This window comes from Canis aureus, chromosome 7 (assembly GCF_053574225.1).
Source record: "Canis aureus isolate CA01 chromosome 7, VMU_Caureus_v.1.0, whole genome shotgun sequence".
NCBI classification, from domain to species: domain Eukaryota; kingdom Metazoa; phylum Chordata; class Mammalia; order Carnivora; family Canidae; genus Canis; species Canis aureus.
Window position 1 is genome coordinate 15,012,823 of NC_135617.1, and position 16,035 is coordinate 15,028,857.

The window sequence follows — 16,035 nt, forward strand, 5'->3', positions numbered from 1 at the left end:
GTGAGTGATACTGTGATATTAGATTGGCCCAGAAGAGAAATTCCGCATCAATTAGTGTAAATTCTATCTCATACTATTTTATAAAAACAATTCAGAAGTAATAATGGTCACTTACTGTAATCTTTTACTTTTATGTAACACCAGACTCTGTGCAAAGGGCTCACATTATCTCATTAAACCTCACAGAAACCCCATGAAGTAGGGACTACTGTCCACTGCAGTTTTTCACAAGGCTGTTAAATTGTTCAGAGTCAAACAATTATTAAGACTCAACCAGAAAAAAAAAAAAAAAAAGACTCAACCAGGATGTGAATGCAAGTAGTCTGATTCCTAAGCCTGTGTACTTCACTACTTTTATCCTTGTACCTAGTATCTGTGCCCTCATATGGTCATAGTAGTAGCATGGCCACACACAATGGCTTATCACATACCTGAATGGTCTGTATGCAAGGTAACATCTTCAAAGCTTTGAAATCAAACAGAGCTTCACAAGCTTTACAGCCTGGGCTATGTGGCTCAGACTCTTAGAGTTTCATTACTTTTCTACAACTAAAACATGTTACTAATTGCAACTTGATAAAATGCTTTAAAGACCCAGAATAAAATGATATCCTAACTTTCTATATTATAGGTTCTGCTATTGTATTAATGATAAATTGAAGAAAAGTATTAAAATATTACACATCAAAAATATCTTAATCAAGCAAAAAAGTCAAAATGTTGGACACTATTTGAAAAGTCTTTATGATGCGTACCAAGGATACTCGTGAGGACTTCCGTGCTACTGTTGGCCTAGAACACACAATGTTGAGAGGCATCAAATAGAGATTCAGAGAGATTGCTCGGTAACCAGGCACAGGGGTAAGTTATGCTTCCTGGAAATATTTTTCAAACTTGGACTGATGAAGTCCTTGCAATTCTCTAAAACATATTTGCATCATTATAGGCTTACAGAAATAGGTCCAAAAGTCTAAGAATCCCAAGAAAATACCGTTGTAGAAATGAAGATGGAAACAAGACCAAATGCAAGAAAGTGTTAGTATAACCGACACATAATTGCTTTTATTAACTTACAGTGTGACTTTATTAGAAGAGAGATTCTTTGTTGATTATTACTTTTTTAAAAAAGATTTTATTTATTTATTTATTTATTTATTTATTTATTTATTTATTTATTTATTTATGATAGACATAGAGAGAGAGAGAGAGAGGCAGAGACACAGGAGGTGGGAGAAGCAGGCTCCATGCCCGGAGCCTGACGTGGGACTTGATCCCGGGACTCCAGGATCGCTTCCTGGGCCAAAGGCGGGCACCAAACCGCTGAGCCACCCAGGGATCCCGCTTTGTTGATTATTACTAATGAGATGCAAATGGCATGCTAGCCTTTTCTGTATCAAAAAAAAAGTTCCAACACTGAAGGTTTGCATAGAAATCAAGCAAAATAATTTATTAAGAGATCAATAAACCTCTTGTATTCCAGCAAGAAAAGGATGAGCACTTATGAATGAGCCACTGTTTAGGAGCTGAAAGGCACCATTTGGACCCAAAGAAAACAATATGTTCTCAAGATGATGTGCCAGAGCTGAGAATAGGGAGGGCAGCGGGAGAATTACAAGGTAAATACGGACACCAGATGTTTCCATTTTGTTCAAGTTGAATTTTTGTTTCTTTTTTTCTTTAATTTTTTTTAAGTAGGCTCCACACCCAAAGTGGGGCTTGAATTTATGACCCCGAGATCAGGAGTCCCATACTCTACCAGCTGAGCCAGCCAGGCACTTCTTGAATTTTTGTTTCTTGTTGACAGACAGAACCTAATGGAAGCTCATGGATATCATGTGAGATCTCTATTCATTTTCCTTACTCTACAACATGTAGTATCTGGGGTCTACATACAGGCTTCTGAAGTTTCAGGAACCCTTGAAATAGGGAACAAAATTGTTGGAGAGGGGGTACCTCACTGGCTTAGTCGGTAGAGCTTTCCGCGTTTGATCTTGGGGGTGTGAATCTGAGCTATAGTTGCTCATGGAATCTTTTTCTTTTACCTTAAAAGAAAAAAAAATGTGTGTATGCATGCTTTTTTATTTTTTTTCTGAGACCATCCCATAGCTCTCATCAGAGTCTCAAAAGGATTTATGACCACACAAAAAGATTAAAAATTACTGTACTAAAATACTGCAGTGGGAAATATAGCCTTTACTTGGCAGAGTATGTCAGGAAAAGGAAAAATATGGTCACTCTATCTTTTGCCTGTAATTTGTAAAAGTGAACATGAAGGCTGTCAAAAGTTGTGAAAGGAAAAACTGGGACATTTAAATTGCTTCTTTTGGTTTTCTCTTTTCTTTCTTTTCTTTTCTTTTCTTTTCTTTTCTTTTCTTTTCTTTTCTTTTTCCTTCCTTCTTTTCTTTTCTTTTCCCTTCCTTTTCTTTTCTTTTTTCTTTTTCTTTTCTTTTCTTTTCTTTTCTTTTTTTTCTTTTCTTTTCTTTCGGCTTCTACACCCAATGTGGGGACTGAACTCATAACCTCTCGATCAAGAGTCACAGGCTCTACTGACTGAGCCAGCCAGGTGCTCCATATTTGGTCATTCTTTTTTTTTAAATTTAATTTTATTTATTTATTCATGAGAGAGAGAGAGAGAGAGAGAGGCAGAGACACAGGCAGAGGGAGAAGCAGGCTCCACACAGGAAGCCCAATGCGGGACTTGATCCCTGGTCCCCAGGATCATACCCTGGGCTGAAGGTGGCGCTAAACTGCTGAGCCACTGGGGCCGTCCTTGGTCATTCTTTTTATACTGAATTTAAGAGATGTCCTGGGATTCTGTTTTTAGACTTAGTTTTGCATGGTGGCAGGTGAGCCTAAATTAATAATCAGACTTATGCAATGTTTAAAGAATTTCAACTCATAGGGGTGCCTGGGGTGTCAGAGTCAGTTAAGCATCCGTTTATGATCTCAGGGCTGTGGGATTGAGCCCCATGTCAGGCTCTGCACTCAGCATGGAGTCTGCTTAAAAGACTCTCTCCCTCTCCCTCTGCCCCTCCTCTCCCTGCCTCAAATAAATAAATAAAATCTTTAAAATAAAGAGTTTCAGGGACGCCTGGGTGCTGAGCAGTTGAGTGACTCCCTTTGGCCCAGGACGTGATCCTGGAGTCCCAGGACTGAGTCCCGCATCGGGCTCCCTGCATGGAGCCTGCTTCTCCTTCTGCCTATGTCTCCGCCTCTCTCTGTGCCTCTCAGGAATAAATAAATAACATCTTAAAAAAAAAAAAAGAATTTCAATTCATAATGCTGATTTTAAATGGAGATAAATAGATTAATAAGTAGACGGCTAGGTGGAGGATGGACAGATGGATGGATGGTTGTATGATAAATACTGAACTCTGTTATCAAAGAGTTTAAGGGAATGGCTTTAATCCAGCTCACCTCCCTCCCTCATGCATACCACAACGTGGCCCCTAGACCCACTCTAAAGTGACCAGGCCTTTGCCCATGCGGCCTTTTCTTATTTACTTGAGCACCCACTGACTTGGCAGTTTTGTACCCAGAACCAAAGGAGGCTGAAACTTAACTCTTCTGCAGGCAAATCTCTCTGTGTTCCTGAGATGACATCTTCCTTTGAAATCCATCAGTTTGGCCCCATATGACTGGCGCTCCAGGGATTTGCTGGGGCCAAATGGTTTTGACATTCTTGTAGCCCAGTAAGGATCCCTGCTAACCATAGTCACTGACCAAGATTTAGATACCCCATACTGATTCTTTACTACAATTTCTCCTTGAGACTCTTTCTTGAGTTCTTCTTGCGGGACTCTGCATCTCACTGCTCCTTTATACACTTCTGTTGCAACCTTTAGAAGCCCCATTTCATGATTTACCAATTACACTCCTTTTCAAGTCTTCATAGCAATTTTCTTTAACTGGCTGTCCTCTGAGGATATGATTTCATCTGGAGCCATTTTGAGAGGAAGTTTCACATTCTCAGAGTTGAGAGATGGGGTTTGTGTCCTCTTTACTCATGGCCAAAACTCTTGTATAAAAGTTCTTATGTCTCTAAGCCTCAAGTCTAGCTGTCCTGTCCTCTACTTCTCTATTGCCAAGCTCTACTCCTGATCAGTCACAGCATCTTTTTAGTTCTTCCCCTTCTCATGTTCTCCCATCTTCCTGGGAAACTCCAGTGTGGATAGTTTGTGTCCCACCTTATCAGCAACAGGACCTTGTTCTAGAGGATTCTACCTTCATGGACACATCTAGCACTTGAGGTGACCTAAGAACATCTGAAATTGTGGATTGAAACACCCCACTCAGAGGAAGAAGCCTCTCTTATGATAGAAAACCAAGAAGGCATAGAAAAAAAAAATGAAAAATAACAAGCTGGGGAAAATATTTGCAAGTCAATTCACAGACAAAGAGTTATTTTTCTCAATTAGAGGCTCAGATAAATCAATAAAAAATACTTGTAACCCAGTGAAAAATGAACAGTTCATGGAAAAGTCAATACAAATGCATTTTAAAGAAATGCACCCAACTTCACACATAACAAGAGAAATGCAAATTTAAAACTACAATGAGACACTTTTCTCACCCACCAAATTAGAAAAGATCGAACATTTAAGAATATATGTGGTAAGGGTACATATGAGGATACAGACGCTTTCAAAACTAGTAAGAATTGCCCTCCATGGAGGGCAATATGGCACTATATATCATAATTACAATGCATGGCTCCTTTGACCCAGAAATTACACTTCTAGAAATATCTATGTATGTATCTATGTGTGTATGTGTATAACCACTATTTTCTATGCAGCTATAAAAACAAACCAGGAAGCTTAGAAGTTCTGTATTTAAGATAAGAAAAGAAAGTCATGTGTAGGATGGGCAGGTAATGATGCAATTTTGTGTAAAAATAATGCAAAGCAATACATACATACAGGTACATGTATATATAGAAAATGTTCTTATAATGCATCGAATATCTCTGGGAATACACACAGAAGCTGATGGCTGTATTTGTCTCTGGGGAAGGGAACTGGGTAATGAGAACAGTTAGGAGGGAGACTGTCTCTTAGAGCCTGGCAAGAAACAGAAGGTACATTTAAGTGGGTATTTTGAAGAGGGGCCAACAAGGACTAGCTAGAAAGCTGCAGCATCCCAGGGCAGGCAGCAGCAGGAAGGCATTACCACCTCTCCTGCTGAAGGAGATGTGTATGGACTTGGTTCTGAAAACCCACAAAAGGTGGCAATGTGGAGAGAGCTGCCTGATAGGAGCCATGGCCCAAGTGACTGCAGAAGACCCTATGGCTTAGTCATCCCTTCCTTACTCTCCTCCTGTCCTCCAACCTCTGTCGTGGGGCAAACCCCAAGAGGGCCGTTTCAGTGCGTACAACCAGAAACCACGGTGCAAGGAAATAACTGATGTCTGGGGTGAGGAGCAGGGCAGAGAAGAGTCAGAACAGATCTGGAGGCAAAGGGAGAGTATCTGGAACAGAGATCTACTTTTCATTACATTCTTCTTTGTAGCCATTGAATTTTGTACTGTGTTCATGTATTTATATTAAAAATAAATTATGTAATTTCTTCTTTTAAAGAATGGACAAATATTTACTTCCCCCTCCAACTATTACCTTTGCTTTCCTCTTTCACAGCCAAATTCATGCCAAGTGTTATCTACACTTATCATCCTTCCCTTCATTTTTCAAGCCTGGCTTCTGACCCCTTGACACTTGAATGTGCTCAGGCTCCAACGTCAGTGATGTCTGTACTGCTAGCTAAATTTATTTTACTCTGCTTTTTGGGAGCATATAAGACTATTGAAAAAAAAAAAGAAAAAAAAAAAAAAAGACTATTGATCCCACTTCACACTTTCTTGAGACACTTTGGTTTCTACAGCCCCAATACCCATCGGGTTTCCCTCCTGGCTCCCTCTCCTTCTCAATTTTCTGAGTAGGCCTCTCTTCCTTTGGCCACCCTCTTAGATGTGGTGTTCTCAGGGTTCTGTCCTTGGCCCACTCACATAGCATTGACTCTCACATTCTCATTCTAACTCCCTTGTCTTTAATGACCCCCACTCATCTCAATCCCAGGCCCAAATCTCTCTCTAAACCTAATACTTGGGAGACATCTCCACTTGGACATTCTTCAGGCTATTATGGGCTGAATTGTGTTCTCCTAAAATCCATATGTTGACGCTCTTCATAATGTGACTGTATTTGTGTGTGTCTTCAAAGAGACAATTAAGGTAAAATGAGGTCATTTGAGTGTACCTAATAATCCAAGATGACTGTGTTCTTATAAGAAGAGGACATACATAAGTTTCTCTTTCTCTCTCTCCAGGAGAGAGAGGACATCAGGACATAGACATACAGAAGAAATACCATATAGGGCACAGGGAGAAGATGGCCATCAGAAAAAAAATCAACCCTGCCAACACCTTGATCTTGGACTTCTCACTTTTAGAACTGTGAGGAAATAAATTTCTGTTGTTTAAGCCACTCAGGCTATGGTACTTTGCTAGGGCAGGCCTAGCAAACTAATGTATTGCTCAAGCTCAAAATCTCCCAAGCCCTTCTTATGACCTACCTTCTCAATTGCCCCTTACTCATTTGAGCCTGATTATTATTTGCAGATCTTTTCTCAGCATCAACTCCATTTTGCAGAAAGTGTTTTCTAATAGTTGCATATTTATGAGATGCACAAGGCCAGCCAATCAGAAAGTAGATAGTCAATGTCACCTATGGCAATATAGTAGCTTCCAGCTGTAATGTTGGTGAGGATTTGGGATGCCTGGGTAGGGTTGTATTAGATCTCTTCTCCACAAGTCAAGCTAAGAAAGCAGAAGCTCTACAGTAAAATCCAGTTAAAATCCAATTATATTGTTTATTCTTTGAATAGTATTTTAATTTTTAGATATTTTAATAAAATGGCATCTTAAATTTTATTATGTAAAACCAACATCACATCCACTTATTACCACAGCAGCAAGGTCTTAAATCTTTTAAACTATTTTGAATCATGAAATACAATATAAATTTTTTCAAGTATCAGTGAAATTTATAAAAGAATTATATTCATTTGTTTATGCTCTTAGTGTTGGCATCTGATAAAGTTGCTGTGCTAACACTAATCTCCCAGGATCCCGTCTTCTCTTCCTTTTCCCTCCCTACCACTCCCTCCCCCCCAACTCTCCTGCCCCATGGCTTCCTCAGCCAGCATCTAGCACTTAAACTAGGACCTCTCAAAAGGGATATGCATTACGTCTCTTCTAGTAGCTCTTCTGGAGTCTTGATTCACTTTCTTTCCATGTCTGATTCTGCTATACCAACCCTTTTATCTGTATGTCTTGTGTTTAAACTCATCAAGAACTGTGATGTGATTGGGCTGGTTAAGAACCACCCAACAGGGACGCCTGGGTGGCTCAGTGGTTGAGCGTCTGCCTTTGGCTCAGGTCATGATCCTAGGATCCTGGGGTCAAGCCCCACATTGGGCTCCTGCTCAGCAGAGGAGTCTCCTTCTCTCTCTACCCCTGCCCTCTCTCTCTATCTCATTCTCTCATAAATAAATAAATAAATAAATAAATAAATAAATAAATAAATAAATAAAATCTTAAAAAAAATACTGCAGGGCACCTGGGTGGCTCAGTTGGTTAAGCATCTGCCTTAGGCTCAGGTCATGATCTCAGGTCCTAGGATCCAGCCCTCCTTCATTCAGGCTCCCTGCTTAGCGGAAAGTCTGCTTCTCCCTCTCCCTCTGCTCTCTACTCCCAACTCATGTATGTGTGTGTGTGTGCCCTCTCTCTCAAATAAATAAATAATTTTTTAAAAAAAGATTTATTTATTCCTGAGAGACACACAGAGAGAGGCAGAGAGAGAAGCAAGCTCCATTCAGGGAGCCCGATGTGGGACTTGATCCCAGGACACCAGGATCACGCCCTGGGCTGAAGGCAGATGCTCAATCACTGATCCACCCAGGTGCCCCTAAATAAATAAAATATTAAAGAAAAAGAACCATCCAACATGGAATGAGCGTGGGAGGGGGGCTCCTTTTGGGCAGAGTCTTTGATCCTCTTAATAAGCTGGTGGTCTAGACCACTTTTATTTTTAAACATTTTTTATTACCTTATTTTGTTTAAATTCAATTAATTAACATATAGTGTATCATCAGTTTCAGATGTAGAGTTCAGTTGGTCTAGACCACTTTTTAAAAAATATATTTTATTTATTTATTTGACAGAGAGAGCACAAACAGGGGGAGCAGCAGGCAGAGGCAGAAGGAGAAGCAAGCTCCCTGCTGAGCAAGGAGTTGGCTGTGGGTCTCAACCCCAGGACCCTGGGACCATGACCTGAACCGAAGGTAGACACTTAACTGACTGAGCCACCCAGGCCTCCTAGTCTAGGTCACCTTTAATCAAAGTATGGTTTAGTCTTACCAGGAACCTTGTTAGAAATGCAGAATTTCAGACCTCACACCAGAACTACTGAGTTGGAATCTGTACGTTAAAAAGATCCCAAATGATTCATATGCACACTAATGTCTGAGAAGAATTGATCTAATTGTCCCTTATTTGATCATCATGGCAGAGTTCCAGCTGATACATATACACGTTTGGGAAGCACTGATTTACTTGTCCCTTGTCATATCATCATAGCCAGGCATAAATAGGCATAGCAGTATTAGCATAAGGAACTGTCTGAATCCACCTTTCTCAAAAGATGACAATATAGCTGGTAGGTATTTGAGGCTTTATAGCCATTGGGCTTATTTTATTTTTTTTTAAATAAAGATTTTATTTATTTATTCATGAAAGACACAGAGAGGCAGAGACATAGAGAGAGGAGCAGACTGCCTGCGGGGAGCCCAATGAGGGACTCGATCCCAGGACCCGGGATCATGACCTGAGGTAAAGGCAGAGATGCTCAGCCCCTGAGCCACCCAGGCATCCCAGCCATTGGATTTAGACATAGCTCAGAATAGAATGGTGTAAAGAAGGAATACCATGGACAGCGCTCCAGTCCTGGTACATGAGAGATACCATAGACGCTATGCTGTAAAGCACAAAGGGCTGCTGGTGTAGGACACAGTGGGTTTGAACCCTGGCTATATATCATTACCCAGCTCTGGGAACTGAACTTGTTAATTTATCTACCTTAGCCTAACTTTCCTCATTTGTAAATGGGGATGGCAATACTTAACTAACACAGGTTGTTTTGAAGTTACTGAAAAAAATATCACCGGACAGGCAGTTGGTGTATAATAAATATTAGTCCCTTCCCTTTTCTGGCCTTGTAAAGCCCCAATTAGAGTTAGTAAAACAAAGTCCTCACAAAAGAAAAATGACAAGGTCCTTCTAGCTTGAAGCTAATGTCCATGGTTATGACACCAAGGCTGTTAGGATTGGTGGTGGTGTGGAAGAGGTGCAGTAAAGATGCCCATTTGGCTCCTGTGGTCTTCATATCATTTCAGTAGCTGAAGGAGCCCTGGAAGGGGAGCTGGAGTGCAGACATACTTAGCTCCCTACAGCTTCACCGTGGGTTCAGCCTGGGATCTGGCTCTACACAGGCTATTCTGAGGAGCCATTCTCAAAAGAGTCAGTTGTTGACTCAATGCTGTTCAGTTCCCCTCTGGCTGTTAATTATACTACCCCTACTCCTCTGGAGCTGAGCCCCTGACTCTGAGCCAAAGTCTTCCTTCTCTTTGTGGCTGGATTCCATCCCATTGTGGTGGAGCAGCTTTTCCACATAGGGCTCATCTGATCTTGCACAAAGGTTGGTTAAGGCTTGCATGGCTGTTGTGCCTTCACAGCTGTGGCTGCTTTCCTTGTTCCCCATAGCTTTGCACTGACATTCTCATTTGGTCCACCTCTTACGTCTACTGACTCCTCATAGATTACTCTGCTTCCTTTCACTTTTATACAAGTTGAGTTTAAATAATCTTTCTTCTATGCCACAGGTCTAAAAGCTAAATTTTAATCTGTATCAGGTTAAGATTCTATTTTAGCTTTTCCCGTGAAATTTTATTTTATTTACATGTACATCTAAAAGATGTTCACTTCATGGTGTCTCTGAAAATTTATTTATTTATTTATTTTTAATTTAAATTTTTTTTGTCTCTGAAAATTTAAACCACATTTGAACTAAAGACCAGATGCTCAAGGTGATGGTTTAAAGATGAGCATCTTTAATACTCAAAGATGATCTGATAGGACCAAGAGGCAGCAGTTGGTCACCAGCCTCCATGAGTGGGCAGGGCAGGTCTGCCTACCACAAGAGGTATGAGAATAAAATGGGTAAGTGGCTCTCTGGGACCAAAACATTAAATTCATCTGGTTTCTAACTTGTTTCCTGGACATAGAGTTTGACAGTATTGATTCTCCCTTTGGCCTTCCATATTGCTTCACTGAAGGTAATTTATGTTCATCCCCATGACTGAATCTGGATGCTCAGGCAAATAATTCAGGACCAAATAACAAACTGTCACTCTTTAAATACTGGCTCAACATTTAATGAGAGCAAAGGCTTGGTGCTATGTGGGAAGGGCATAGAAGAAGAATGAAGGATTGCTGGTCTTCCTTGTCCCATCTCTGCACAGAGCACTTTATTAAAGTTTATTTATTAATTTTTTTAAAAAATATTTTATTTATTCATTCATGAGAGACAGAGAGAGAGAGAGAGGCAGAGACACAGGCAGAGGGAGAAGCAGGCTCCATGCAGGGAGCCCGATGTGGGACTCGATCCCGGGTCTCCAGGATCATGCCCTGGGCCTAAGGCTGCGCTAAACCACTGAGCCACCAGGGCTGCCCTTAATTTTTTTTTTTTAAATAAAGTTTATCTATTTAAGGAATTGCTACACCCAAGATGGGGATTGAACTCACCATCTGAAGATCAAGAGCTGGCTTGCAGTACTGACTGAGCCAGCCAGTAGCCAGTACAGAGGATTCCTGCTCTGATTCCAAGCTTACCGCTCTACCTCCTGTGAACAAGACCCTGCAGCCTTCTGGTCCCTCTCTCTGGAATAATCTAGTGACCACGTCTATCACTCCAGCAGGCCCTTGGGTTCCACTGTTTGCCACCTGCTCATGGGACTTTTGCTTCCAAGCGCGTACACTACTTCCAGACAGGTCAGGTGTCCATACACGGTGGTGTATGGGACACTGCAAGCGCTGCTGCATGGCCAGCCCCTTCCATTGCTCCTTCATGCTGGCAAAAAAAAAAAAAAAAAAAAAAAAAAGGCCCGCATTTAGGAACATGACAGCATTCACTACTTTTTTTTTTTTCAGTTCCTCCAAACAATTTTAAGCTATTCATGCTCTTGCCAAAATCCGTGTTATCATAAAACTATGAAACATGGCCCTCTTGTTGAGACTTAACCAACTTTACGAAATGAAATTAAAAATGAAGTTTAAGGGAAAAAAAATCGAACACACACACACACACACACACATTTAGCAGATTTTCTGCACCGAAAAGAAAAGGGACACAAACCAAAACACCCCACATGTACAAGTTCCCCCATAATGATTTCAAAGGGGAAAAAGACCCGAGCTGGGTCCGGCCGAGGGGAAAGCCCTCCAGAGTGCATTTTTGTTGGTATTTGTCCAACCAGACGTCTCCTCCTCTCCGTGAGCGTGAGCGCACGGCCAAGACCTAGGGAACTGTGCGCTGTAATCAGAGTGTTTTTATGAATTATGCAAATGCGCAGCGCCTTCCCGATGGCCAGAAGAGGGTAACTCCCGGCCTGAATCCGGGCCCTCGTCCCCAGCCCCGCCGGGCGGCGTTGGGGGCCTGGCGCTCGCCGCGGCCCAGGTGAGTCCTGCGCGCTCCCCGCTCCCGGGCCCGCGGGAGGGGCCGGAGCGGCGGCGCGGGGGGTGGGGGGCGGGGGGCGGGGGACGGAGATCCGGGCCCTGACTGCAGCTTCCTCCCGGTGGAGCCGCATTTCCAGCCCCCCCTCCCCCCTCCCCCGCAGCCCGAGCCCGAGCCCCAGCCCCAGCCCCAGCCCCAGCCCCAGCCCCGGCTCCGAGCCGTTCCCGGCCGCGCCGCCTGGAGGCGCGGGGCCCTCGGGGCGCGCCCAGCGCTGCAGCTCCGGCCGGGGCGGAGGCCGCCGGACCGCGGAGATGCGGGGCGGGGGCAGGGCGCGGGGTAGGTGACTTATCCCGCCTGTTTCCCTGCCCCGGGGAGCAATGACATCACGCGGCCTGCTCCAGGCGCCGACACAAAGAGCGGCGCGGAGAGGCCGCTGCGGGGGGAGCCGGCGGCCGCCGCTGCCGCCCAGGGCCCCGGGGCCCCGCCGGCCAGGCCCGCCGCCCGCGGCCCGCGCCCTCGCCCTCGCCCGCGCCCTCGCCGCCCGTCCTCCTCCTCCTCCGCCGCCGCCGCCGCCGCCGCCGCCGCCGCCCGCGCCCCCCGCGCGCCGCTGAGCCCGCGCCCCCCGCGCGCCGGCCCCTTCCCCTGCGGGCGGCGCGGGCCTGGGAGGGGCGCCCGCAGCCAGCCGCGCAGCATGCACTGGGGGGTTGGCTTTGCCTCGTCCAGGCCGTGCGTGGTGGACCTGAGCTGGAACCAGAGCGTCTCCTTCTTCGGCTGGTGGGCCGGGTCCGAGGAACCTTTCTCCTTTTATGGGGACATCATCGCTTTCCCTTTGCAGGATTACGGTGGGATCATGGCAGGGCTGGGCTCCGATCCCTGGTGGAAGAAAACACTTTACTTGACCGGGGGAGCTTTGCTGGCCGCAGCTGCGTATCTGCTCCACGAACTCCTGGTCATTAGGTGAGCCGGAGAGAGGGCCCCGCGCAGGGGCGCCGAGAGGGGCACCTGGCCAGGGCAGGGCTGGCGCCAGGGGGGACCGTGCCAGCCGCTAGGTCACGCCGCGCAGAAGCCGAGAATCCTGCCCCAGCCCTTCCCTAGAGGCAATCAATCCGTGGTCACCTGGCCCGAGGGGGCAGTTTCGAGTTGCCAGGAGAATTAAACTGGTCGTGGGAGGGGGGAGAACATTGGTCTCCCAGTCCTTCGGTGCTAAAAAGCGAAAATTCTCTGGGTTGTTGTGGAGCGAAATAGTCTACTCGGAAATGCTCTTTGGTAAGATGCTAAGTGCAATGTTTGCAACAATAGAATGAGGCCTTGTAGAGATCCTAAGTTACACTTTTCGCAAATGCCTTATTTGTTTATAGGTAATAATGCTGGAATGGTAACCGCTGACCTTATCTTAAAGGTTAGTTTCTCCACTCTCCCTCCCCAAATTTCAACATCCTCAAAAGGCTGAAATTTGCAAAAGCTCCAGGGACACCCCCCCCCCCCCCCCGGGTCCCTGTTAGAGAGGCATGGTCAAGTATAGTAGTGTGCAGTTGTGATGCAGCCTTAACCTGGTTGTCTGCTGATCAGGTGTCTAAAGCTAAGTACCATCGTGGGCTTTCAGAGCCATTGTTGTGAGAGCAGCAGGAGATCCGAGGACAGGACTAGCACATGGGCGTGTTTGACAGGAACACGGGAGTCAGCCCAGTGCCGTAAACACTTGCATAGGCTGCCTGCCGCAGAATGTTGACAGGACTGCCTTGGAAATGCCAGAAAATGGAGGCCCCTTACTGTTGGTACATCCAGAAGGACATGAGATCTTTGTTTGAGTAGGGTAATACCGTAAGCTCCTGGGATGGTCCTTTGGCTCACTGATAACATCAGTTTAGGCTTAAAATTCCCATGCGTTGGAGCCCTCTGTCACTGGGAGATGACCAGAAGCGGGCTGTTTTCAATGGCTCAGAATATCCCAGTTGGCCAGTATATGTGTTCACACTGCCTTTTTCCAGCGGGGGAATCCTACACAATAGGTTATAAACAAAGACAGTGATAGGTGACCTTTAACAGGCCAGCAGGGATTCCAGGGCATTGTGACAGGCCAACTTAGGTGTTTTGAATATTTCCTGTCTTTGAGAGGGTGGGAAATCATTTCGGTCTGAGGAAATGTGTTGGCTTTCACTGTTAGTCTGGCCATAATTGAGAAGTTTCATTCTAAGCTTATTATATACACCGAATTCTCTCAGCACAGTACCTTGAATCATCTAGCTGAACCAAATAAAAATGTTTAAAGTGAATTATTTCTCCAGATTATTTCCTATTTTTGCTAGTTTTAGAACTCCACTTCAAGTTAGATTTCAAGCTGTATGAGAACCGAAAACATTTGTGCAGTACTTTAAATGGTAACCCGGGTGTTTCTCAATTATATTCCAGTCCAGAACCTTTTCAGGATCCAGAACCATGTGGCTTCTCACTGGTTTAACACTTTGTGGTGGGAGTGAAGGCACGGCCTCGTAGGACCAAGTCTAAACCTTGCTTAAATGACCTTGCAGAAATAGTGAGGAGCCCAGAGCTCATCCTGAGAGCAGGCCACGCCCTGGCAGGTGTGGTCGCTGGACACAGAAGAGCCCTCTGTCCACAGATGTGTCCTTCCCCGCTTAGCAGACTGCTTGGATACTTATTGAGATTGGGACTTTTTCATTCTTCGTTTATTCACTTTTGTTTCTTGATGGATGTTTAAGCCCTGGGTACGAAATAGGTTATAATGGAGTAGAAAACCGTGTTATAATGCGGATGATAAAAAGGCTGCCCCTTTTGGATCCCTTAGTAGGGATTCTGTAGAGAAGTTCTTTACTTGCATTTATCTCTCTCAACTATGGTTGGATGCTTTGATTCCCATTTCCTAGATAAGGCAGTTACAGCTGAGGGAGGGAGGTTAAACTACTTGCCCAAGATCACACAGTAAGAGTAGTAGGATCCAGGCCTGGAAATGTGTGTCTGTGCAGTCTGCACTTTTAACCGCTGCCTCCTAGAAAGTACCAATGCCGAAATAAGCCTTGATGGGGGGAGAAGAAGAGAAGTGTAAAGAATTGGGGTATGGCCCAGGGAAGACAGGCCTGTGGCAGGGAACTGAGTTTTTGACAGCCCCTAGGGGCACAGAAAGATGGGGGCTGGGGAAGACTGAACAAGGTCTGGGACTGTGAGTCAGAGATTACATGACAGAGACTTCCATTTAGGGCGAAATCTAAGTGTCAGTTGTCTCTGTAGTTTAGGCAAAACAAAACAATCCGGAATCTGCAGGATGGAAAACACACCTTGAAATGATCACAGTGTCTGAGGTCACGGGCCATGGTAAAGTTGTAACCTCTCCACTAGGATTTTCTGCTGGAGAGACTTAACCTTCGTGTATGGCCATGTCTCCAGTGTATGAAAGAAAGTTGACTGGTGAGAATTACTTAGGAAGTTTAATCAGTGAGTATAACCAAGAGAGGTATTTTGGATTTTATGCCTGCTTTTCCCCCCACTGCAGTATTTTTAAACAAATAGTGTCTCAACCCTCTTCTTTACTTCCCCTGAGTGGTGAGAGCCTAGCAGCTGTCTTAAATTCAATCCATTTGAAAATGTGTTGTTTGTAAATCAAATGAATAAATAATGATGTTGTTGTTGGTAGCTTATTTGCACTTTGGGCACTTGGGCTCAGCCTGTCGTGGAGAACTTATGGAATCAGAGCAGCCCACAGGTCAGCCAACATCTGATCTCCATAAACTAACAGCTCACCAGCCGCACACCGAGGCCTGGTCATCTGTGATACCCTTCGTGATGGGAGCTGGGGCTAGTCTTGCTGCCCAGTCGGTGTTCTCTTATGTAACCCTCGTTATAAAGCCACTTTAGAAAGTAGAGCTGTCCAAGGTATTTTATTAAATACCTGTTCTTCTGATCCTAAGTTAGAGAGTAGTTTCTGATGTGTGGAAGGAGGGCTCTGGAGCCACAGCGGGCTCAGATTCACTTTGCTTTTAACCATGTAAACTTGGATATGAGAATGAGCTTCTTGGCTGCTTGGCTTTCTCATCTGTAAAATGGGGATAATGATAGCCTTCCTTATGGAGTTGACTGAGTTAGGACACATGAGACGCTTAGAACGCTTAGTTTGACACGTAAGTGAGCATTCAATTAAAGCTGGCCATCATTAGCTATTATAACTTCCATCAGAAAGTTTCAGGCTCGAGTGGCTGGAGTCAAACTGGTGGTTTTGATAGTTTACTGAGAAATTGCC

General features: G+C 44.5%; 1 protein-coding gene and 1 long non-coding RNA gene across 7 annotated transcripts in view; both read left to right on the top strand.

Annotated features, from left to right (window-relative positions):
- Nucleotides 1-232: 232 nt before the first annotated feature.
- LOC144317089 (uncharacterized) lies at nucleotides 233-8,812 on the top strand. The gene is made up of 3 exons (XR_013382968.1): nucleotides 233-861; nucleotides 1,481-1,616; nucleotides 8,221-8,812. It is a non-coding gene; the product is annotated as an uncharacterized LOC144317089 (long non-coding RNA).
- A 2,787-nt stretch (nucleotides 8,813-11,599) lies between these two features.
- The window catches only part of FAXC (failed axon connections homolog, metaxin like GST domain containing), a 78,178-nt gene continuing 73,742 nt past the window's right edge, over nucleotides 11,600-16,035 (top strand). For 2 of the 6 annotated variants that reach the window (XR_013382965.1, XM_077902990.1), the window contains exon 1: nucleotides 12,426-12,743. Coding sequence is in view for 5 of the 6 variants with exons in the window: in XM_077902990.1 (XP_077759116.1) it covers nucleotides 12,478-12,743 (266 nt within the window). In the remaining variant the exon portion in view is untranslated. Of the gene's footprint in view, nucleotides 11,790-12,004; nucleotides 12,123-12,419; nucleotides 12,744-16,035 lie in introns of those variants that run through there. The other 4 variants (XM_077902993.1, XM_077902994.1, XM_077902991.1 and 1 more) reach the window with 4 other exon arrangements.